Consider the following 25778-nt stretch of genomic DNA (forward strand, 5'->3'; position numbering starts at 1 on the left):
TGGAAGAGTCGATAATATTTGCGAGTGGGTTGGAGACACACCCACACACCAGATTAGAAGTTAGTAGTTCGTTTATTTTTCAAGATATTCCGCTCACAAGGTTCAGACATATATGGTGGCGGCCATCTTGGATTTTGACGTGGCGACCCAATTTTTAATAGGGTTCTTCCATATGCCAAGTTGCACCCACACACCAGATTAGAATTCGGTCCTTCGCTTACGCACGCACGCACGCACGCACGTATGAACCTTCCCCAGTCCGCATTCACTGTCGCCATTGTTCACCAAAACGTTCTGGAATGTAAAGCTAGAAACCCGTGATGGAATGACCAAATTATTAATTATTAATGGCTAGAAGACTAAATGACCTTCTCCTTATTTAATAACTTTTTTTGTCCACCATTGAACTTCCAATGCACTTTGGATTTAATTCATTTCCAACTTTATTTATTAATTCTAAACTGATTTCCAATCCGCTTTTCAAAATCAAATTCGGTACAATTTCCCACCATATAGTGACTGTTGTTCTCTATCCCACTTGTTCCTCAAATCCCATATATTACCAATGAGGACAACTCCAACTGATTCTGGGCTTGCTTAAGCACACACAGGACCTATTAGAAAGGTATCATTGTGAAAATAATTGGTCGATCAGAATAGTTATTGCATCATTCAAACTAAATGTTTTTTGGAGGCAAGCAGACAATGTGCTTATGTGGAGGCCAGCAAACACACAATTACGCATGGATATACTTACTCGCCGATACCCTAAACGTGTCTATGTACATTCCTGACGAAGTACATCCGAAACTCAATTGCATGCTTTTTGGCAAAGGTGTGATTGTCGAGAGAGTTCTGGTATCTGAGTGTTTGTAGCATTCTCACTTGTTCTTGTTCTCCAGCTCAGCAATCAGCTGTCTCTGCTGCTTATTGGCATCTGTGCTGACAGCAAGTTCTGCTGGCATCCGTTGCTGAAACAAAAGGACAAAAAGGAGAAAAAAGGAGCACAACAAATAAAGACTGCTGAAACAAAAGGACAAAAAGGAGAGGGCACAACAAATAAAGACTATGTTGGGCCTTTCATGGGTGATCTTCTCGACGATATTCAATCGAGATCTGCTCAGTTTGCCAACGAGGCAGAGGTGATAGATTATATGTATCATCTGTTGATTGTGAAGAGCAAAACATTAAACAAGGGGAGTAGTTCCTTTGGTAAAGCAGTTCCATACACTTGTAGTTTCCGCGGCAAGGCGGGCGGCATAACGGGCAATCAACCGATGCTCCTCGTCGAGCTTTCCAGGGCTGTCCAAAACATTGTTGGGGCTGTGGAAACACGGGCAAGGACAGAATAGCAAAAGAAGGCAAAGCCATAATGTTAGCTTAACCTGCTCAAGGTAGATTCAAAAACGTCTAAGCATGATGATGATATAATGTACAAGGGAATAAAGGAAGAGGCCATTTGGCACAACACACCAGCACCATATCCATGTCTCATCTAGAAATGTGTTGTTACATCTCATGTAAAATGCACACACACACACACACACACACACACACACACACACACACACGCACACACGCACACGCACGCACACATATATATATATATATATACATATGCACACATATACACATATACAAATATATATATCCACACACATCCACACACATCCACACACACACACACACACACACACACACACACACACACACACACACACACACACACACACACACACATATATATATACACACACACACACACACACACACACACACACACACATATATACACACACACACACACACACATATATATATACATATGCACACATATACACATATACAAATATATATATATCCACACACATCCACACACACACACACACACACACACACACACACACACACACACACACACACACACACACACACACACACACACACACACACACATATATATACATATGCACACATATACACATATACAAATATATATATCCACACACATCCACACACACACACGCACACACACACACGCACACACACACACACACACACACACGCACACACACACGGACACCGACACACATGCATACACATATACACATACACACATATACACACACAGACACACACACACACATACATATGCACATATATACACATATACATCCACACATACACACATGTATACACACATGTACACCCACACGCATATATATGCACATATATACACATATATACATCACACACACACACACACACACACACACACACACACACACACACACACACACACACACACACGTACACCCACACACACGCACACACACATTCACATGCACACACATATTCACATGCACACACATATTCACATACACACACATATACACATATATATACACATACACACACACACACATACATACATATACACATACAGACACACACATATATAGTATATACACATACACACATACACACATACAGACTTGGCATTTAATATGGAATTTTTTTTTTTCTTGACTTGGGTTTACTTTCTGAACTCGGTATATCAATCTGGTGAGTTTCTTTTACGCTTCGGTGATTTATTTGTCAAAAGAACCATGTCACTGATTGTCTTTCGCAGCAAGAAGTCAATAACAGGATAATATCACAGGTGGCATGACAAAATGTAAGGACAGGTACATTTGACGATTGGCTTCACAATCGGGTATATAAGGGTTGTTGGTTCTGTATTATTGGAAAACAACTGCTGCACGTCTACAAAAGTTATTGCCGCTTCCTCTGGAGATGGTCCGTAAACTCGACAATGCTGTTTGTCATGGAGTGGTGGCTTTACGAAATTCCGGCATGAAACAGCGTGCTATTGCTTGGCAGTATGGCATCACTCAAGGTCAGGTGTCAAAGATCCTGAAACGAAATGCTCAGAGGGGTGTCCCTACTCCAATACCGAGGCCAGGACGTCCCCGCAGAATCACAAGGAGAGATGATCGCCAGCTGCACCGGTTAGTCTGCAATGGCCGTACCAAGTCAGCTAATCGGCTTAGGGCTGAGTGGCAGCAACTGACAAATGTGACTGTATCCAGAAGGCTAGTCAACCAACGACTGGTTCAAGCAGGCTATCGTGCCAGGCGTCCCCTAAGAAAGCCACGCCTGACCAGACAACACAGCCAGCGCCGATTGCAATGTGCCAGAGAGCACCGTCAATGGCAGCCAGGACACTGGAATCACGTGACCTTCAGTGACGAGTCTAGATTTCTGGTCTATCGTTAAGATGGCCGCGTCCGAGTATGCAGACAAGTGCATGAAGCCTACAACGAAGATTGTATAGTGCCAAGAGTCCAAGCTGGAGGTGGTGGGGTGACCGTTTGGGCTGCTTTTCATGCAGGGGGGCAAAACTGACCTGGTTGTTCTGAATGGAAACCTGAACCAGTTAAAGTACAGGGCCATTCTGGAAGAAACATTGCTTCCATTTGCTCGTGCAGCCTTTCGAGGAAACTTTGTCTTCCAAGATGACAATGCACGGCCTCATCATGCTCGCATGATCCAACACTTTCTTGCTGACCGTGGTGTAGAGCATATGGAGTGGCCTTCCATGTCCCCGGATATGAATCCGATAGAGAACTTGTGGGCAGAATTAACACGTCAAATCGACAACTTGGACCAGCAGCCTGCCTCTGTGCGTGAATTGAGCAGGCTATTGTAACTGCATGGCAAGCGATTCCAGTCCAAACCTTGGCAAATCTCGTGAACAGCATGCCTCAACGTGTACGTGCTCTCCTGAATGCTCGTGGGGGTTACACGAAGTACTGAACTGTAATTTTACTGTCCGTAATCCCAGTCGTAATTTAACTTTGGTTTTTGTTAAAAATAAATTTTGGCTGATGTGCAAAATAAAGAGATACTTCTGGAAAACGCACAGAAGTTTAACACAGTACTGTCCGTGAATTGAGTTCGATATCAGTTTACATCACTTTCAAGGATCAATTTATTTGCTTTGAAATGTCAAATGTGGTTTTTGTTTCTTTTAAAGGTCACATTAACAAAATCTAGAATAACTTCAACATAATTCCAATGAACTTTTGGTTCTAAGTCATCTTGAAAAGTAAGTTCACCCCCACAAAAAAAATATTCCATATTAAATGCCAAGTCTGTCTTGTTGTACGTGTGTCTGTCCACATGTACGTACATGTTTAAAGTGTACGTGCACATAACTAAAAATGAAGAAATATCTCTTGGTTATTTCCTGAAACTCGGTGAATTATCTCGGTTTCTCGGTGAAATTTTTTCTTTGGGCGGTGTATAATCGCTCCAAACGAAATATCTCTCAGCAATTTCCCGTCTGTTAATTTAGGTATATATTTTACATATGTGAATTACACGTCCATACACACGTGAAATGGAGTTTGTTTTTGCACATGTGAAATGAACACGTGAACCTTTACTTCCGGATAATAATGTTGAATGAATAAGAACGAAGAAATATATGTCGGCATTTTTGTTGACGTTTTTGTGACGACTGTCATCAAACGGAAAAGTAATATATCTTAACGGATAAAGAAAAAGCGAATTTTTAATATATGTCGACATTTTCTCCATCTGTGGCATGTTGGGCGGTGTGTGATACATCGAGGCACGATTTTTAAAATTATATCTCGGCATTTTCCCGTGAATGTTCTCAATTATTTCTGACACCGAGTCTAAAACCATAGATAAAAATGAAATCAGATGGTGAGTTAGATTGGAGATAAAGGCGTGAGAGAGACCCAATGGCCTTTATATTACAGGCCTTTGAGAATTCATTTCGTTCTATAAACGGAAACTTTTATGGGATTTTATTCCCGTTTTTTTCCACCGAGTCTAAAACTATGTTAGCGACTGTGAAAAATGAAATGACATATCGAATTAGAGTTTAAATAAAACTGTGAGAGAGAGAGCAAGACAGCACGGGCCTAACTAAACAGGCCTCAAAGCTCTGCGAGTTAATAAAATGGTGGATATTTGTTTATGAAGCCTCTCCCAGAATGCGTGGAGCTACTCTCTAAACGGAGTAAGCCACGCCCCCGGACAGACAGACAGACAGACAGACAGAATCACCTATGGCTAATATAATATAGATAATGTATATACAATATCCACATTGCATTTTAACATTCATATAGTAATTAATCTACTGGCTTTTTTGCATTTGGCCCAAATCCTAGTGGCCCTACTCTTGTGAAATACTACATGGGTCCTTAGAAGATCAACAACAACATCAAGAAGAAGCCTTTGGATTGAATTGTTTGACATTCCCAATAAATCACACAGCTCAAGATGCTTTGTTCAAATCTCATCATTTTTCAAATTAAATCTTTTTTTGTTGATATGTCCATTGCCTACTAAGGCCCTTATGGTTAATGTAAAAGTGCATTGATGTCTTCTATTGCCATTATCTTGTATGCAATATATCTCCAAGCTCAACCATTTGCCTTATAAGGAAGTATAAAATAAGATGTCAAAATGAATGTCAATGAGATATCATGATCAAGATGTGTAGACGTTACAAGAATACATGCAATCAACTGGAAGTTTTGTTTTTGAGAACAGAGGTTTGACATTTTGACAAACATCAAACTTTCCTCCATGTTTATAAGTTAGTGGATTTTCGCAAAAACGATCCCTTCTACATCCTAACATATGCTATAATCTGCATAAAATATCAGATTATAATTTTTCAAACTTTCCCCCATGTTTATAAGTGGATTTTCACAAAAACTATCCCTTCTACATCCTAACATCTTACTATAATTCACCAAATGTCTGTCTGTCCGTTCGAAGGTACCGTAAAAACTGCTGAACCGATCGCAAAGATATTTTGGTTGGATAATCCTGGGATCCCCAAGAGTAAAATAGGCTATTTAGTTTTCCCAATTTCAGCTTTAAGCCCCAGTCATACCGGATTTGAGTGGCCACGAATCGCCCCGATCACCCCCGATCTGGCGATTCCCCGCACCAACACGACTTTTCGGCAAGATCGGCTGTAAATTTTCCCACAGTCATACCAAAACACCCCTGCCACGACTCCCGTACGATCGCGCCGTGACCGCCGCGCCGACAAAGCCCGATCCGCCAAGTGCGCGGCAAGATCTCCACAAGTCCTAGCCCGTGCCCACACGTCTTCGCCCCGATCCGCCCCGATCCACCCCGATCCCACTACGACCGCACTACGACCTCACTACGCACGCGTACGTGCCCACCCGTCCGAGCCCGACTGCACGGCGGCCGTCCTTGCCCTATATAAGAACGGCCAAGAATCGCGCCGACCTAACTACGATCTTAAAATTCAGACGACGCTAATTCACGTTATTTTTGTATGTCGTTTATATAAATCATCAACTCCAAGCCTTCCAATGATGCCGCCAGCCAGGAAGAGGGGGAGGGGATCCAGGAAGACGTGCACAATCACACGGCCGCCGTTCTGTGAGAACCTGCCAGCTGAGGAGCCGGAAACCAGCACCCAGCCGCCGGCCCTGGAGCTCGAGCCTGATGTCCTGCCCAGCCCTACCGAGGTGCCGGACACCCAGCTGCTGCCCCTGTCACCTGACATCCCACTGACACAGCAGATACAGGAGGAGACAAAGCCGAAGAAGAAGAAGACCGTCATGCTGCTGACGGAGGGCCAGGAGCAGGACGTTGCCATCTGGGTCGCGGGGAATGAGATATTTTGCAACAAGGCACGCCGGGATTACAAGGACCGCGCCAAGAAGGACCGGCTCTGGCAGGAAAAGGCGGAGGAAATGCATCTCGCGGTCGTACTGGCGCCTACTGGTGCTTACTGCATGCTTACGGCAGTCTTGGCAGAGTCTTGTTAATTCGTGAGAGATCGGCAATGATCGTGAGTCGTCGTACTGCTGCGCGAACGTGGTCGGGACGGATCGGGGCAATTCTTGGAAGATTGTGATGGCAGTCGTACGGTGTCCATGTGAGGACGTACGGCGGTCGTATCAGTGCTTGCTGGATGCGGAGCAAATCGTGGCAGCCAAGTTTCCCGACCGCCGCAAGACACTCTACGTCCACGACCATTTTCCCGATGCCCACACGCGCCCGTACGACACCCTCCAGACAGCAGCAAGAGTTTGAAAAACGCCACGAATCGCCACGATAATTTTGAACAGTTCAAAGTTGTCGGGGCGGCTTCCCGTCTCGACCCGAACTGCCAAGTACACCCCCGATCATCCAGGAATCGCCAGGACCCCAATACGATCTGGCCAAGAATGTCGCCCCGATCTTAGGTCGTGGCGATTCGTGGCCTGAAAATGGCCGGTATGACTGGGGCTTTAGTCTCCAGCATTCTCAGGTTTGGACTCCCGCATAACATTCGCGTTTGCATGACGTTCATTGTGACGTCTTCTTACGTCGAGCAACGGTACCCGCCCTATGGGCGGGGCTTCAATTGGGTGGCCCAAATGAAAAGGCTAAATATCGGAAATTGAAGGTTTTTTTTATTTTAAACGATTTATATAAACATCCGTTAAATCTCGATCGGTGCAGCCGTTTGTGCGGCACCCAGGAAAATAACGTCATGCGGGAGCAAGTATCAGCAGGATGTGGCAATGTGGGAGTCCACGTTTGCAACGATCGCTGCACCGTGTGCCGCACAAACGGCTGCACCGATCGCTGCACCGTGTGCCGCACAAACGACTGCACTGATCGCTGCACGGCTGCACCGATCGGATGTGGCATGAAGGAGGATCTGCACTTCGGCATGAAGGAGGATCAGATCTAACAGATCGCTGTCTCCATCGATCTTGCCAAGGCCATAACACCTGTCGGCTCAAAATCCTTTTAACTGTTGATTTGGTACAGTTACACGTATCGGGAATTTGGTACACGTATTGGGAGTACATACGACACAGCGATTGTGAACACGATTATCGATCACGATCACGATCATCACGATCATCGTGTATCGATCACGATTTGAAACATGAAGGAATAATATTTACCGATATGAACAGTGATGTGGCTTTTATTGAAATTCTAAAGATACTGTTTCGATTTTGATGATTTGCGTGTGATATGATTCAACGGATGTTTATATGAATCGTTTAAAATAAAAAAGCCTTCAATTTCTGATATTTTGCCATCGCCATATGCAGATTCGCCACGGACCCACGAGCTATGTTTCTCTACGTGAACGTACCCGTTTGTTTGCGAACAGGTACGTTTTTCATGGAAGTCCTTCACGAACTTGCTGTCCATGTCTGACGTACGACTGTAGGTGCTACAGGAATGTGGAATTTATTGGGATCATGCTTTAGCATTCACAGTATCTGCATTGCCTGTTTGCTTCTGGCCTCCCACCCGTGCGTAGCACGCGTATTTCTCAAGTACTAGTATGCTATAATCTGCATAAAATATCAGATTATAATTTTTCAAACTTTCCCCCATGTTTATAAGTGGATTTTCACAAAAACTATCCCTTCTACATCCTAACATATGCTATAATCTGCATAAAATATCAGATTATAATTTTTCAAACTTTCCCCCATGTTTATAAGTTAGTGGATTTTCACAAAAACTATCCCTTCTACATCCTAACATATATATATATATATATATATAAAACACAGTTTGTGTGTGTGTGTGTGTGTATGTGTGTGTGTGTGTGTGTGTGATGTTACCGATAGACTCCTAAACGGAGAGGCTCACGTGCTTGATATTTGGCATAGACATGGCCATTGAGCCTGGGAAGAACATGGCCGACCTAAAAAAAAACATTTCATAATATTTTTTTACCATATTTTTACCTCAGCGCATTTCAGCGAGGAATATTATGCACGGAATCTGAGGCGGTGGCAGAGCAGCGCGCTGATTCGCTCAGAGCGATCACGTGATGTTCCTTGCCGCCATAAACGCAGTTACGCGTTCGCACGTATTTCAGAGCGAAAAGCGATTGCGTTTTTTCACATTTCAGCGAGGAACATTGCCATTCACACCACATAGGTTTTTTTTTCTTTCATCTTTACGAGATCCATATTTGTTATTCATATTTACCTCAGCGCATTTCAGCGAGGAATATTATACACGGAATCTGAGCAGGTGGCAGAGCAGCGCGCTGATTCGCTCAGAGCGATCACGTGATGTTCCTTGCCGCCATAAACTCACAGTTACGCGTTCGCACATAATTCACACTTTCAAAACAAACGAGATCCGCGAAGCGAGTTGGTCGAGTTGTGCTAACCAAGATGGCGACACGGCGGCTTCACTTTTCACGGAGTATGAGCGTTCTATATATTTTCAATTCAGTGCGCCCAACTCGCTCACGTACTTGATTTGTGGCATAGACATGGCCATTGGGCCTTCACGGTGTAATTTGTGCGAGGCTTTTGTCCGAGTGAGCTTGAGTCGAGAGGGCGAATGTACGGGTTGGGAATCTACGGGTCTCCCTTCCCCCGCCCGGCAACGCTGGTACTGGAGGGCGTCACAGGATCGGTGAGTCTCCAAAATCTGCTTCGTGCTGTTGCGAAGATGCAGGACGATGTCGCGATTGTTGTGCTGCTCTCCGACCATGAGAACTGCAACGTCATTGTTGACTGGCCCTCCCCTTCCCTCCCCCTTCCCCCGTCCGTCCTCCCCTCCCCCTCCCTTCCCCATCCACCCTACCCCTCCCCTTCTCCCCTCCCCCTCCCTTTTCCCCCTCCCCCTCCCCTTTTCCCCCTCCCCCTCCCTTTTCCCCCTCCCCCCTACCCCTTCCCCTTCCTCCCTTCCCCCTCCCCCTCCCCACCCCCCCTCCCCCTCCCCTTCCCACCCTCCCCCTCCCCCCCCTCCCTTCCCTCCCCCCCCCCTCCCACTCCCCTCCCACTTTTTTTTAGGGGTTTGTTTCACGGTGCGGCATGGTTAAGCACTTTTAATAAACTGCAAGCACATTCCATCAATAAATTGGAAATGGTGCTGTACCTGGTGTTGTGTTTTTTTTTACTTCTATGGTACGGTGTGGTTAAGCACTTTTAATAAACTGCAAGCACATTCCTTCAATAAATTGGAAATGGTACCTGGTGTTGTTTTTATTTATTTATTTATAAGCATTTTTTGTAAAACTGTAATCATGTGCATTTGCGGTCGAAAACATTTTAAACTTTAAAAAATTTCCTCTATAAATCAGGAACCGCCGGGAACCTACAATGTATCCCCTTTTCCCCCCCATTGAAACAATGCCGCAGCATATATTCATGGGATTTTCATCGACCTTTGCGGATTATCGTTGACATTCACGGGTTTTGTCTCGCCATTTCCGGGACTTTCATCGACCTCCCAGGATTATCGTCGACATTCTCGGGATTTGCCTTGCCATTTGCGGGATTATCGCTGACATTCTTGGGTTTTGTCTCGCCATTTCTGGGACTTTCATCGACCTTCGCGGATCATCATCGACATTCTCGGGAATTGCCACACCATTTGCGGATTTTACCTCGCCATTTGTGGTTTTCTCCTCTCTATTCATGGATTTTTGCGACTCAGGAACCTATCCCCCTTTTTCCTTTGAAACAATGCCCCACCATTCGCGGTTTCGCAATTCGCGGCATTTTCCGGGAACATATCCCCCGCGAATAGCTTCTGATATATAAACGTCTAATAAATAAATTCTGATAAATAAATAAACGGTACTTCTCAGCTGAATAAAACATTTTTGTAACCTAAATACAATCCTGAAGGTGAGACTATGAAAAACAAAGAGAACAAGTCCAAAAAGTTTTAATTAAAACAAAAGCCGCGTCGATGTTACACAATGCCTAGATGCAGCTGTGCCTATAACGTCGATGTTATAGGCACAGGACATTCCTATTGATTCGATTACTTGATGTTATTTTTGTGCAAAGTGAAAATATATCTCGGCAATTTCCCGTGTGTGGCGACGAATTTTTTATATATCTCGGCATTTTCCAGTCTGTTATTTCAGGCGGTGTATGACTGACCATGCCGCGATTTAAAAAAAATATATCTCGGCAATTTCTCGTGTGTAGCGACACGTGAATGAAGCTATGCTCCTCTCTCCACATTATTGTGACGACGTATAAATTAAATATTTCATCGTGACGATTGTCATCAAATGGACGAATTTTTAATATATCTCAGCATTTTCCCGTCTGTTATTTCAGGCGGTGTATGACTGACCATGCCGCGATTTAAAATATATATATCTCGGCAATTTCCCGTATGTGGCGACACGTGAACGAAGCTATGCTCCTCTCTCCACATTATTGTGACGACGTATAAATTAAATATTTCATCGTGACGATTGTCATCAAATGGACGAATTTTTAATATATCTCGGCATTTTCCCGTCTGTTATTTCGGGCGGTGTATGACTGACCATGCCGCGATTTAAACAAAATATATATATCTCAGCATTTTCCCGTCTCTTATTTCGGGCGGTGTATGACTGACCATGCCGCGATTTAAAAAAAAAAATCTCAATGGACTTGAAGTTACAGGCCTTTGAGAATTCATTTCGTTCTATAAAGGGCAACTTCCATCGGATTTTCTTCCCGTTTTTTTTCAACCGAGTCTAAAACTATGTTAGCGACTGTGAAAAATGAAATGATATATCGAATTTGATTTCAAATAAAACTGTGTGAGAGAGGAAGACACCACAGGCCTACAAAACAGGCCTCAAAGCTATGCGAGTTAATAAAATGGTGGATATTTGTTTATATGAAGCCTCTCCCACAATGGGTGGAGCTATGGTTCCCAGAATGGGTGGAGCTTTGAGGTTTTGTCTTCTCTGCAAGAACAAGAAGAACAAGAAGAAGAAGAACAACAACAGCAGAGGGCACTCTATGACCAGCGTCTTGCGACGTCGCTAAAAAGACATAAAATGTCACAGCCCCCGTGGTTTAAGTAATTTTGCTGTTTGGAGTTTAAGGCTGCCAGTCCACCATCTTTGGTCGGATTACAAAACAAAATCTTCTGCATATGTATACTCATGTATTGTCTTTGTGCCGAGTATGAACAAAATTCTGATCGGGTCATCACTCCAACTTGGGTAGTCAGGGCACAAATTTGGAATTTGGCCATGATGCTGGCGATAGCTCGCCTACACTTCATGAATGTCACCGTGGGATCTTTAACATCCACCAATTGATGCTTGCAGACGAGACGCCCAGTTGAACGTCCATCTGAGGGGACGGCACACACACTGATGAATCAACCTGCCTGTAAAACACCTGGATGACAGTTTATAGCTGGGTCGGGATTCAAAACCAGGTGAAACAGCTTTGAGGCATGTACGTACCTATAGGCCATCCTGCCGATAAATCAGAGCGAACTGCAGTTCTCTGCAGTATTAGGAGTCATCCATTTATAAACAATGCCAAAAATGGTGGAAATCCTGACTACTCCATCCCATTGATTGTTCCCTCCCCTATACTCATATGCATTCCCAATCTCCCCAACCCCTCTTTCCAGTTTCCCTAACCCCCTCGAGCACTCCACTCTCTCTTCTATCCCCCTCATGTAGTCCTGCCAGCCCCAAAACAACATTCCAGACTTTACACAAATTGTACGTCGTCCTCAGATATCACTTGCATGTGTGATAAAGTCATTTCCTAACAGCTTACCCAAAATGGATGGGCTACAAAATATAACTAAACTTGATGGAGAAGTTTACTTTTGTGGACTTGCATGTTCAAATGATTATATTTTAAAGCCTTTTTGGATCAGATTATTGACACTGCTGAGGGTGTAGATAAACCTGTGAGGCAGAAATTCCTGACCCATAATTCAATCTATATAATAATAGCGTAAGGACTCGACTTTGTTATCCCTTTTACACCGCACCCAGTGACCCGATGCCCACGGCACTAATGGATTTATGATCTACGAACCGCGCTCTTTGTTTATCACGTACAGCCATACTCGAAAAATCGGAATTCGCCGACGTTGGAGCCCAAAAGCATCCGATTAACTGCCGATACGACGCCATCTTACGACGCCATCGTATTGGCGTCTGCTGGGCGAAGGCGAAGCAAGCTGTCCGCTGATTGGACCGTCGAAGGCGACAGCAAGCCGTCCACTGAGTGGACAATCCCAGAGTGGTGCTATGCCGATTCCTATTACGAATCCATTCATTTTTCAAAAGTATATCGTAGCGTTGTCATTTAAGTAGATTGCAATAAATACGTTGTTCATATACGCACTCTTCATTCTCATCTTTCTTCCTAACTCTTACTCGGACAAGCAAATCCCCTATGCCATCCATAATGGTACACTCTATCCATACACCACATCCTCCCTTCCGTGGATGTTCCACGGGTTTCTGCTAGTCTATATAATAATAGCGTAAGGACTCGACTTTGTAATCCCTTTTACGCCGCACCCAGTGACCCGATGCCCACGGCACTAATGGATTTACGATCTACGAACCGTGCTCTTTGTTTAGCACGTACAGCCATACTCGAAAAATCTGAATTAGCCGACGTTGGGGCCCAAAAGCATCCGATTAACTGCCGATACGACGCCATCTTACGACGCCATCGTATTGGCGTCTGCTGGGCGAAGGCGAAGCGAGCCGTCCGCTGGTTGGACAGTCGAGTGGTGTGAACATGGGTGGTGTGAACCAAATGGTCTTTTTATTCCCTTGAACATTTTAAATTAGGATATATAAGGAAACGTCTTTATCGTCATTTTAATAAAGTTAAATGGAGTGACGTTGCGATACTCGGGGTGCGTTGCATAAATCCTCGTAACTCAGAGAGGTGTAGCAGGTGGCGAGACGTAAGGAAGCTTAAAGATAATGAGCTGAAAACAGACGAACGATATGTCAATCTCTTTCTACACCGAACGGAAATAAAAGTATGAGAGCGGGAGGGCATGGCCTGAGCACTTCGAGCAGAGAGGACTGATTGGACTTAACTTAAAGAGAAAAATTTGGAGCTTAACGGAAGAAGAAGATCCCATGAGCGCTCCCCTATGCCATCCATAATGGTACACTCTATCCATACACCACATCCTCCCTTCCGTGGATGTTCCACGGGTTTCGGCTCGTATTCTACTATAAATGGATGAGGTGTGTGTGTGTGTGTGTGTGTGTGTGTGTGTGTGTGTGTGTGTGTGTGTGTGTGTGTGTGGCATACTTTTTGTGTCTATTAATTTACGTACGTTTATTAATTAATTATGTAATACATACTATTGAAATGTACCTTTTAACTCTTTAGACTGCTGAAACCCCTTCGACCTATGAAGACCCTTTAAGACCCTTTAAGACCCTTACGATCCTTAAGAGCCCAAACACCTCTAAAGACCCAAAGGACCCAAAAGTCCCCGAGGACACAAAAGACCCAGATGACCCAAAATACCCTGAGTCCGGCAGGCAGGTATGCTACAATGTTGTGAAGACCAATGAAAATTTAGTCCAAAGGACCAACGGGGCCCCATATTATTTAAAAGTACGTTGTTCTCAGGACAAGTAATTGGGCATCGTTGAGGATCCTGATCTAACATGTCAGCAGTTGTGAGTTATTGATAATCACGATGAAACAATATTCTCGGGGTTATGTAGAAGGAGAATGGAAAGTATCCTGAGGGAGGGGTGAGGGCATTCACATGGAGCTTTACTCCATTCCTAAAGCCAAAAATGGGATTTGGTGTGTATACTCTAAAGATAAGTTGGATTGATTCACTTGAACCTAAAGGTCATTATTTTGACATTTGAGCCAAAATACTGACCTTTATGTACATATCATCAGTACCTTCATGCCATTCGGAATATCAGTTGTGACTTTCTGCCAAGAAGCTCAGTAAGATGGCATCACACTTTTTGGACATGCCAGACATCCAAACAATATGGTCCTGGAAAAGTGCAGTTTCCTTTGAGCTATTTAGGCTGGGTTTGATTCGTAGAGAATAACAATAGTGGAGAATAAAAATAACGACTCGTCAAACTGTTCGGACTTAGCGATGATGGATGGTGGGCAGGGCCGAGGAAAAAATCTCGGAACTATTAATTTACATTTCCATCTCCTTATGCCAGGTCCCATTAAGTTGGAGTTGGCAGTTTGTATGGCGTGAATGCTTGGTCCAATGATTTCATGAACCGCTGGACTGAACTGCTAGTCAACAGAAGCTGGCAGGAATTTGGAATTTGTCAGGTAGTCAATGATAACTCACATACCTTTTGTCAAAGGACAGTAGGGATATTTTATGTTTACCAACTAATGCTGTCAGACAGGTTACGCAGTTTAATGATCTTCCCCTGGGCAGCGGACTTTGTGATGAAAAGCCATGCCTGCTAATTTTTCCCAATCTAAAAGTTTTATTGTCAGACTGAGAAACAAACCCAGACGAGATACCTCGATAACCTTCCAGGAGACGCCAAGTACCAGTTATCACTGGTTCTAAGTGTAAAAACGAGTTTTGGCCACATATGAGTGCCCATCCTGGGAGATGCCACATGCGAGTTATCCCACATTCCAAGTGTAAAAACGAGTTTCGGCCACTAATCGGGTTCACTATGTTTTTTCGTTCAAAATTTTTGGACATTAGCAAAACTATACATTTTTTGGAATATTCCGAGCATGAGAAATCCAAAAATTAATGTTGGCATTTGCGTAGACACCTTTGCGAAAATGACACTCAGGACAGTGATGAAGATCTGTAAAAGCATATTCCTGAACGGTATAGACCTCGTAGATCCTGTGTATAGGACTTATAGTTCAATATGATACTAACAAGGCTGCTTTCTTGCTTTATAAACCCATACCTATAACTTCAAAGGACTTGCAATATCATGTATTATGTAATACAGATATATTGAAGGAACTGCGCTCCAACGCGAGTCGAAAGAATTGACGTGACCAAAGACGGAATTCGTCCGAGTTGCTTTATTGAAACAAAACAGCTCAGGTATTCTGACAAGCCCGTTTATCGGGCAGCAATATATATACACATTTATGTCGGGAAGTTTGCCCGGCAAAAGCTATACCGGGCATGCCCGGGTGTCAAGGGCGAGCCTTGGAAAGGCGAGTCTGGACCTGCCCGGGCGTGTTTGGCTGCGGCCTGGCAAGTCGAGGCTGGGCGTGCCCGGGCGCTCTGGGCGAGCCCTGGAAAGGCGATAGCGGGCATACCCGGACGCTCTGGGCGAGCCCTGGAAAGGCGATAGCGGGCATGCCCGGACGCTCTGGGCGAGCCCTGAAAAGGCGATAGCGGGCATGCCCGGACGCTCTGGGCGAGCCCTGGAAAGGCGAGAGCGGGCATGCCCGGGAAAGACGAGACCGGGCGTGCCCGGGAGGTTCGGGCGTGCCCGGGAACAGTGAGTCCGGGCATGCCCGGGAGAGGCGCGTCTGGCCGTGTTCTGGCCGGTGCAAGGCGATTGTGTGCATCCAGCGGTAACCGCTACAATATCACAAATATATAGACAATGGTTTTCAATTACCTTTGTTTGTTGCTTTTCTATAATCCTTAGCACTATTTTGAGGCCTTTATTGGATTCGTTGACCCAGAAAACATAGGATTAGCATATTTAATTAAGTCTCTAGGTTGACTAGAAGCCGAGATAGCGCAAAATATGTATTTTATGGCGGCCATTTTGAAAATCCAAAATGGCGGCCATGCAGGTGTTTGTGCAAATGCCAACATTGATTTTCGGATTCTCCATGCTCTGATGATTCCAAAAATGTACAGGCTTGCTAATCCAAAAATTTTGAACGAAATTATATTTGTTAACATAGTGAACCTGACTACACATACGAGTCACTCCATCCCGTCTGCACCATCCTGTCGGTCGCTCCCTCTGCACCATCCTTTCGGACAATTACCATGTCTTCAGAGAATGTGTATGTGTTTCTTATTCCCATGTCACTATGCTGACGGACAATTCCGATGTCACTATTGGATGGTAAATAAAAACAACCCAGATGGCTCATTAAATGCGTTCGGAGAAAATCTAACCAGTCTGACCTCCTTGGACAAAGTTGCCAATCCACACCTTGTGGTTTTTTTTTTTTGTTTTTTTTTGTATACTGAATCGAGGCTCGTGAAAGGTAAGTTTTGTCCTTGACATTCCTCTGAAATGCTGTCTTTTAAGCAGTGAAGCAACAAACGTTTGTGCCTTTAAAGGCCAGTTTCTGAACAATCCACAGCATCGCAATAACATGTCTTTATCCTTTCAGCGTTTCTCAAAGGTGATTGAAATAGCACAGCATCTATCCATTGCGTTTGCCAAAGCATTTTAAAGGAGAAAAAAAAGGATCTATTGGCTTTGAACAGAATGATATATTGCTGACTTAAATTCTCGGTCCGATTAGAAAAACAATTAGCCTGATATTGTATGTCTATGGAAGAGATGTGTGAACGCAAATTGTGATAACTTCCCCTTTGCCCACCTCATTGGCAACAATTCTCACAACCATTCCCATTGCAACATATTTGGACAAACATGAAAGTGAAAGGTTACTTACTCTGCACTTAAGGACAAAACTTACCTTTTTGTGGGAGTTGGACTTGGCGAGGACAACAGGGAGGAGGTTACAATGGCAGAGTCATTCATGTTAGGCAAAGCGCGGGGCGGCCTGTGAAACACAAAACAAATCAATGTTTCAACTAGAGCTCACAAACGTTACATTATAGCACAGTACAGCTCTTTGCTTGAGTGAACCTTTCAATGATGTGGAACAGTCTCCCTCCACACCGTTATCCTTTCTAAGGTTCCATGATCACAACTTTTGGGGCATCAACACTTGTATTTTACATGTGGCTCCATTGGGTTTGAGTCGAGCCTCTGTGCTGGCTTTCAACGATTCTATGACAGACTTTACACCTTGCTTTTAAACCAATCCTGAAGTTGTTTAAAATGCTTGTTTTTAAACCAACATGACACAAACACCCCTCCACATAAAACACATGCTTCTGTGTTTTATGGCAAAATATGGAACTGAACCTGCAGGTTAGTAGGGTTCATTTATAGTTTGGGTGCGTCCCAATACTTTTTGGTAAGTAAAGGTAGAGACAGGATGCGACAGCACGAAGCCTTTTATCTATTGACTAGCAGAAGTACCCGGCATTGCCGGGCGGGGGAGGGGAGGGGAACGGGAGGGGAGGGGAACGGCGGGGAGGGGAGAAGAGGGGGGATGGGGAGGGTGAGGGATGGGAGGGGGTGGGAGGGGTGAGAGGGGGGAGGGGTGGGAGGGGGAGGGGTGAGAGGGGGGAGGGGGGAGGGGAGCAGGGGAGGAGGGAGGGGGGAGGGGAGGAAGGGAGGGGGGAGGGGGAGGAGGGGAGGAGGGAGGGGGGGAGGGGATGGGGAGATGGGAGGGGGGAAGGGAGGGAGGGGGAAGGGAGGGAGGGGGAGGGGGAAGGGAGGGAGGGGGAGGGGCCGGAGGGGGGAAGGGGGGAGGGGAGGGGGAAGGGGGAGGGGGGAGGGGGGAGCAGGGAGGGGAGGAGGGAGGGGAGGAAGGAGGGAGGGGGAGGGGAGGGGGGATGGGGGTAGGGGGGAGGGGAGGGGGGAAGGGGAGGGGGGAGGGGGGAAGGGGAGGGGGGAGGGGGGGAGGGGGGAGGGGAAGGGGGAGGGGGAGGGGGGGAGGGGAAGGGGGAGGGGGGAAGGGGGGAGGGGGAGGGGAATGGGGGGGAGGGGAGAGGGAAGAGGGGGGGTGGGGAGGGTGAGGGATGGGAGGGTGAGGGATGGGAAGGGGAGGGGTGGGAGGGGAAGGGGGGAGGGGAGGGGGAGGGGGGGACCCGGCAGAAGTACCCGGCATTGCTGGGCGGGGGAGGGGAGGGGAACGGGGGGGGGAGGGGATAAGATGGGGGGAGGGGAGAAGGGTGGGGGAGGGGAGGGGGAAAAGGTAGGGGGAGGGGAGAAGGGGAGGGGGTAGGGTGGAGGGGGAAAGGGGGTGGGAGGGGGAAAATGGAGGGGGAGGGGAGAAGGGGAGGGGGAGGGGGAGGGGAGGGTAGGGTGGAGGGGGCAGGATGGAGGGGGAAGGAAGGGGGGACGGAGGGGGGAGGGGGAAGGGGGAGGGAAGGCCAGTCAACAATGACGTTGCAGTTCTCATGGTCGGAGAGCAGCACAACAATCGGACATAGTCCTGCATATTCGCAACAGCACGAAGCGGATTTTGGAGACTCACCGATCCTGTGACGTCCTCCAGTACCGGCGCTGCCGGGCGGGGGAAGGGAGACCCGTACATTCCCAACCCGTACATTCGCCCTCTCGACTCAAGCTCACTCGGACAAAAGCCTCGCACAAATTACACCGTGAAGGCCCAATGGTCATGTCTATGCCAAAAATCATGGGCGCACTGAATTGAAAATATATAGAACGCTCATACTCCGTGAAAAGTGAAGCCGCCGTGTCGCCATCTTGGTCAGCATGACTCGACCAACTTGCTTCGCGGATCTCGTTTTGTGCGGCAAGAAACTGCTCCAATCGGTTACGGAAGGGTTGTGGAAAGACGTTTCACAGCTGTTTCAAAGACATTTAATTCATATCGCACAAAATCGATACAAAACACGATCGCATAAAAGGTGAAGTGACGTGTGATGGGATGGAACATCACGTGATCGCTCTGAGCGATTCAGTCTGGCGGCGGGAATGGAACATCACGTGATCGCTCTGAGCGAATCAGCGAGCTGCTCTGGAACCGGCTGAGATTAGCGGGTACTTCGCTGAAATGCGCTGAGGTAAATATGAATAAAAAATATGGATCGTCAAATATTTTGAGTTCGGCCATGTTCGTCCCACGCTCAATGGCCATGTCTATGTCAAATATCAAGCACGTAAGCCTCTCCGTTTAGGAGTCTATCGGTAACATTACACACACACACACACACACACACACACACACACACACACACACACACACACACACACACACACACACACACACACACTGTGTTTTATATATATAGATGTCATTTTTACTTTACTCCTAAATGCCTTGCTATAAAGGATTGCCCATCTTTATCTGGATCTTCTCCTTTGCATTGAAATCAATCAAATTGTTTTGTTCTGCATGTTTTGCATCTGCCTGGCTACGGTTCCATCCGTGTTCATATGTATGGCTCCCGGCGTGACGCTTGAGATTACATCATTCACCGCTCACGGCGGAGTGATTGGAATACATAAAGGCAGCAACGGCTTGTCAGTAGATGAAGAAGAGACCCGTATAAAAGAAGTGGTTATTAAAATTATTTTATATATCACTGACACAAAACACGTACTCTACAATGAATGGCATTTAGGAATTATGATTGTTCGAAAAAGGATTTCGAACAATCGGATGTAAAGTCCAAAATCTCTCCAACCCTCCTGGACTACCCCAGTGGAGGAGGGTGGGGGGGGGGGGGGCAATGGACCATGTTCAATTTATCTCAAGGGACTCTCCGTCAATCCACTTGTGGTGGCACGACTTATATACTATGTGGTTTGGCATCCTAAGGCTGGACACGTCCGCTCAAGAATCACGTTGGGCACACATGCACTTGTTCCACACTCAGGGAAAAATACTGAAATGCGGCCAGATCTTTGTGTAAATGTTGCTGTCAGATTTGCAACGAGTATGTATATATATATAGCGGTGAGATGTAAAAATTACTTGGTGCATCAAAACTGCCTCATTAACAGGTCAGATATGAGGAATTCCAATTGTATGAAAAAAAAATGTTCAAACAAGTACAGATACATTCAAAGTACACCGCCCCCATGCCAAATAATTAAATATCCTACAGCGCGGCATTGCCGGGGCGCCTCCGGCGCCCGGCAATACCGCAGTGCAGCTCATAGAGGCTGCATTGGGAGGGAGAGGTGTACAGTGTACACAAATTGATTGATTAATTGTATAACTAAAATCAATTAAATATAATCATAAAATATTGTCTTAATCAATATTGGCTAATATCATAACTAAACCACTAGTGCTTCATCCGAAGATGTATCTTTTAGAAATTTAATTTAAAAAGTCATTCATCAAAAATTAAATAATTAATTTATTAATCGATAAATAATTAATCGATTAAATGATTAATCAATAAATCAAAAATATCCTTTATAGCCACAACACTTGGTCACTGTCATGTCCAAATATTAGCTTCCCAGCTCAAAAGGTGCCTGAGATATTGCCCAGATGAGAAATAAAATAAATAATTAATTAACAATGAAAATAAATAAATAATCATCATAAAAAAATTAAATAGTTAATCAATTGGGTAATAGAACACGTAAACCACCACCATTTCATCCGAATCTGTAACTTTAAAAAAATAATAAAATAAGTCATTCTTCGAATAATAAAATAATTTATCGATTAATTAATTAATCACTAAATCAAAAATTGCCTTTACAGCCAGATCACTTGGTCATCGTCATGTCCAAATATCAGCTTCCTAGGTCAAAAGGTGCCTGAGATATTGCCCAGATGAGAAATAAAATAAATGAATAATTAATAATGAAAATAAATAAATAATAATCCAAAAAAATAAAATAATTAATCAATTCGCTAATAGAACACATAACTCATCACCATTTCATCAGAATCTGTAACTAAAAAAAAAAAAAAGAGTCATTAATCGAATAATTAAATAATTAATCGATTAATTGATTAATCAATAAATCAAAAATATCTTTTACAGCCAAATCACTTTGTCATTGGCATGTCCAAATATCATCTTCCTAACTCAAAAGGTGCCTGAGATCATGGCCAGAAGAGAAAGGAAATAAATAAATACTTAATTAATCGCTAATAATTAAATAACTCATCAATTAATTGATTAATCAAAAAACCAAAAATAGTGTTTTTGACAAAGTGCTTGCTCACTTTTGTGCCAAAATTTCAGCTTCCGAGCTCAAAGGATGGCTGAGATATCGCCCGGACAAACAAACAAACAAGAAAACAAGAAAGCAAGAAAACAAACAACCAGAGTGAAAACTGAGTACTCCCTTTCAGCGTGCGTCACTGCCAAGCCCCCTTCGGTGCCCGGCAATGACGATTTGCAATGCCTGGAGATGGCATAGGAAAGGTGCGGTGTACAATATACGGTCTCTAGTAAGTGGCATATATAAATATGTGAGCATGCATTGCTGTGTGTATTTGATTATATATACAGTTATCACAGCAGTTACACATATTGCTGTGTGGATATGATATATACATTGTTATGCAGTGGAATCTTACATATAAAGCTCAGCTCATGTCACAAGCGCTGCACATTCTAGAATCTAGAGGCCACGCCTTTGCCCCTCTTCCACAGTGTCACAAGCATCGCCCATTAGCCAGGCCAAAATCTTTCCCTCCCTGAGAACGATTGACAACTGGCACTTGGCGTCTCCCAGGACGGGCAAACACGTATGTGGCCGAAACTCGATTTTGCACTGAGAACTATTGATAACTGGCACAGGTCATATCTCAGGACAGGCAAACTAATATGTGACCGAATCTCGTTTTTGCACTTAGAACGATTGATAACTGGCACAGGGCATCTCTCAGGAAATGTGCCACACAAAGTGTCCGTGCCACACACGGGCCAGAAATGTGCCACACAAAGAATATAAATTCAGGGTTTTTTTTTTTACAGACGTGTTTAGGGTTTTTAATGTAAATTTTCATTTACGGACCCTTTCCGATGGTTCTGTGATTTTTTTCCCCCTGGTGCAAAAGCTTCGATGTCTGTCGGCACGCCAAATTTCAATTTGCTACAACACCCGTAAGGTACCGAATGTTAATATCAGTCAGTCAGTCAGTGAGTGAGTCAGTGGTTAGAATGAGCATTATATATTCATTGCTTTAGCTATAATTCTCAAAATCTGGAGAAGGTAGCTTTCCCCCTTTCACCTTGAGATGGTGTAATATCTCAAAGCAGATGACAACTAAATAAAGTTCATTCAGACAAAGCTGACACATGTTATATGGCATGCTTTGGTGTCGTACACATGTACACAAAGTCCTGGATAGCATATTGCTCTTTCTCTCTTGGGGAGATAATCATAAAATTGTTCAAATAATGTAAATGGGTTAAGGCCTGTAAATTATCATTTCCAGAATGTGGGCAAAAAAAGAGGCAGATAAATCAAGCACACACAATTAAGCAGTGATGCAAGTAAATAACATGAACGCTTCATCTGCACGCACTGCCTCACACTATAGGGGCCAAATCACATTACACAACCACAGAACCTGGGCTAAAAGGATGGCCTAGAGACAAGCACACTCACTTTTAAACTGCTTAGCCTGAGTTTGAGTCCTGACCCAGCTATAAACAGCCATCTCGGTGTTTCACAGTCAGGGTGATTTATCAATGTGTGTGCTGTCCATCGGTTGGATGGTAAACGGGCGTCTCTTCTGCCAATATTAGTTGGTGGACATTAAAGATCCCATGGTGTCCTTCCCAAAAAGTAAGCGAAATATTGCCGGCACCATGGCCAAATTACAAATTGCTGCCATAACCACAGCAGAGGGCACTTCATCAGTGGCACAGTCGCACCCTCAACAAATGATGCTCCTCTGCAGCCTCGTGCCGCATACGAACGAAGAACCACAGAACATGCGCCACCTCACATTACACGGGTCATATAACATGAGCGAAATAATGGGTGAACTGCAAAAAACAGATATGCTTTTTCGTATCCTGTTGTCCACCCAAAGCACAATCAATTTACGCATTAATAGGAGAGATGAAATTAGTGGTACACCGTGTGCTCCGATCATTCCGAGTCACGAGCTGCACAAACACCGCTCATTGATGCTGGCACATGTGGGCTGATAGAGGCCCTGCAAATGGCCAAAGTGATACTGCCAGGCACAGTGTACTTACTGATGGGGACACCAAGGGTAGAGCGTTACACCTTATAAAAGGTTATCGACATCAAGATAAGGTCAGGTAATTACAATCTGGGGCCCGACTGCTGCATGAATGGTGGAACTCACTGTGTGAATAACTGCCCATCAGTGCCGTTGCCAATTCTATACAATGTTCCTGCTTAAAGCATTTTGAGTGCAAACCTTTATCATTAAAACGTAATTAAAATCATAGAAGTTTAATGTGATGAAAGAGTATTTTCTGTTCTGTCAAATAATCTGTTGCAGGGTTTTCTTTCCTCTTGAGATGATATTCTATTGTCGGTCTTATCAATTGCCAAGGACGGCACTTCCTGTTGTCTTCAATGTCTTCAGAATGTCAGACCCAATGTCTTCAGAATTAATAATGACACTCCAAACGGTTGAGTTGATTACAACGAGGATGGTCAAAATGGTTCAGATCGAGGTGCCCACTCCAATATTTGATAATTTATCATTCCAGGTTGGAAATGCATGAGCCCCTTCCTTTGTGACATGACATGATAAAGCAGAACGATGACACAAATTAGATCAGCCTGATGATATTCACAGTTATACAAATTAGATTGTATGAATGTGTCCTCTGACATTTCGTAAATAGTTTACATACTTAATATTAAAAGAAAAGGCACTCCCTTAAAAAAAATTTTTTTTAAATGAGCAAATGTATCTGCACTGAATACCATACAGGATTTAGGGATAAGGTAAAAAAATAGGGAGGAGGGATAAAAAAATAGACATGAACACTATACAAGAGAGGATTTAAAAAATAAAATATGTATACTTTATGGTTTAGCTCGGTTCACTAAATGAAGGTGCTGCACCCAATGTTCATTGCTTGTCTACTATATGGCTTTCTGCCTCATTAAAAAGGTAAACGGTCACAGGGAGGGAATAAAACAAGAGAACGAGAACGGCATTCGGTAGAAAGCATACCTCCGCCAGGCTGAACAGTTTACGTTTTGTATTCCACTGATTGGCCAGATCTGAATTCGGACCTGAACCAAAATCTAATCAGCTTGTTCTTGTCACCTACCCAACTCATCCACCCAGTTTTGTCATAAGCCATCCACAACTTTGTGAAATATTATGCTATATATCCTTTTTGGCCATATATATAGCCAAATAAATATATTTGGCCATATACACTCAATGGTGAAGAATCACTCAAAAATGTAAAAATTCTCGTATCCAGATCTGTATTCAGATCTTCACCAAAATCTAAGTATTTTGTCTATGTCACATACCCACCCTCTCCAGCAAATTCATTCAGAATCCATCCACAACTTTTTGAGATATCTTGTTCACAGACAGACAAACAAAGAAACAATAAATATGTCGTGCATAGCACAATATTTGCGAAATGCCTGAAAAAAGTTGTTGCCTCTTGGCCTATGTTGACCTCAAAAATAATTGATGGTTGAATTAATTGATCTTATATGCAAATACTCTTCAAATTTCAAGTCAATCGGATGGAAATTGAGGATGTTAGAAATTTCACCGAAGTTGTTGACCTTTTAGCATATGTTGACCTCCAAAAAAATTGGTGGTTCAAATTTTTTTTTTTTTTTTTTTTTTTGGATACTGAATCGAGGCTCATGAAAGAGCTAACATTTACTTCACAAACAAATCGACCAGACAAACAAAATACACAAAAAGAGGGAGCGGAAGACAAGATGGGGAGAAAAGGGGAAGCACACAAACACAACATCCGAGAGCAGGGAGATGTGTGGAAGGGATAGGGCCCGGGGGGAGGAGGCGTGGGAAGGGGGGGGGGGGTGGGGAGGGAGAAGTATAAAGCACAAGGACACCAAGGACTTCCAGGACAGAAGTTGGTATTTCAAAAAGGGGAATTGGGGTGAAATTAGCGGGGGTAGAAAAGATCAAGGTTTTGGATGGGGGAAGATAAGAGATGGTGGTGAAAAGCTGTTTTAAAGACTTGGAGGGTGGAGTGGGATTGAAGAGAGTGAGGGA

General features: G+C 44.2%; 1 protein-coding gene across 7 annotated transcripts in view; it reads right to left on the minus strand.

The window, feature by feature from the left end:
* The window catches only part of DTNB (dystrobrevin beta), a 277429-nt gene that overhangs the window by 33955 nt on the left and 217696 nt on the right, over positions 1 to 25778 (minus strand). For 4 of the 7 annotated variants that reach the window (XM_078773345.1, XM_078773344.1, XM_078773342.1 and 1 more), the window contains exons 10-12: positions 17469 to 17555; positions 1230 to 1323; positions 886 to 971 (exon numbers count right to left, since the gene is read on the minus strand). In XM_078773345.1, the coding sequence (XP_078629471.1) occupies positions 886 to 971; positions 1230 to 1323; positions 17469 to 17555 (267 nt within the window). The remainder of the gene's footprint in view (positions 1 to 885; positions 972 to 1229; positions 1324 to 17468; positions 17556 to 25778) is intronic. The other 3 variants (XM_078773348.1, XM_078773346.1, XM_078773347.1) reach the window with 1 other exon arrangement.

The sequence above is a fragment of the Myxine glutinosa genome, chromosome 2 (assembly GCF_964187855.1).
Source record: "Myxine glutinosa chromosome 2, kmMyxGlut1.1, whole genome shotgun sequence".
Lineage (NCBI taxonomy): Eukaryota > Metazoa > Chordata > Myxini > Myxiniformes > Myxinidae > Myxine > Myxine glutinosa.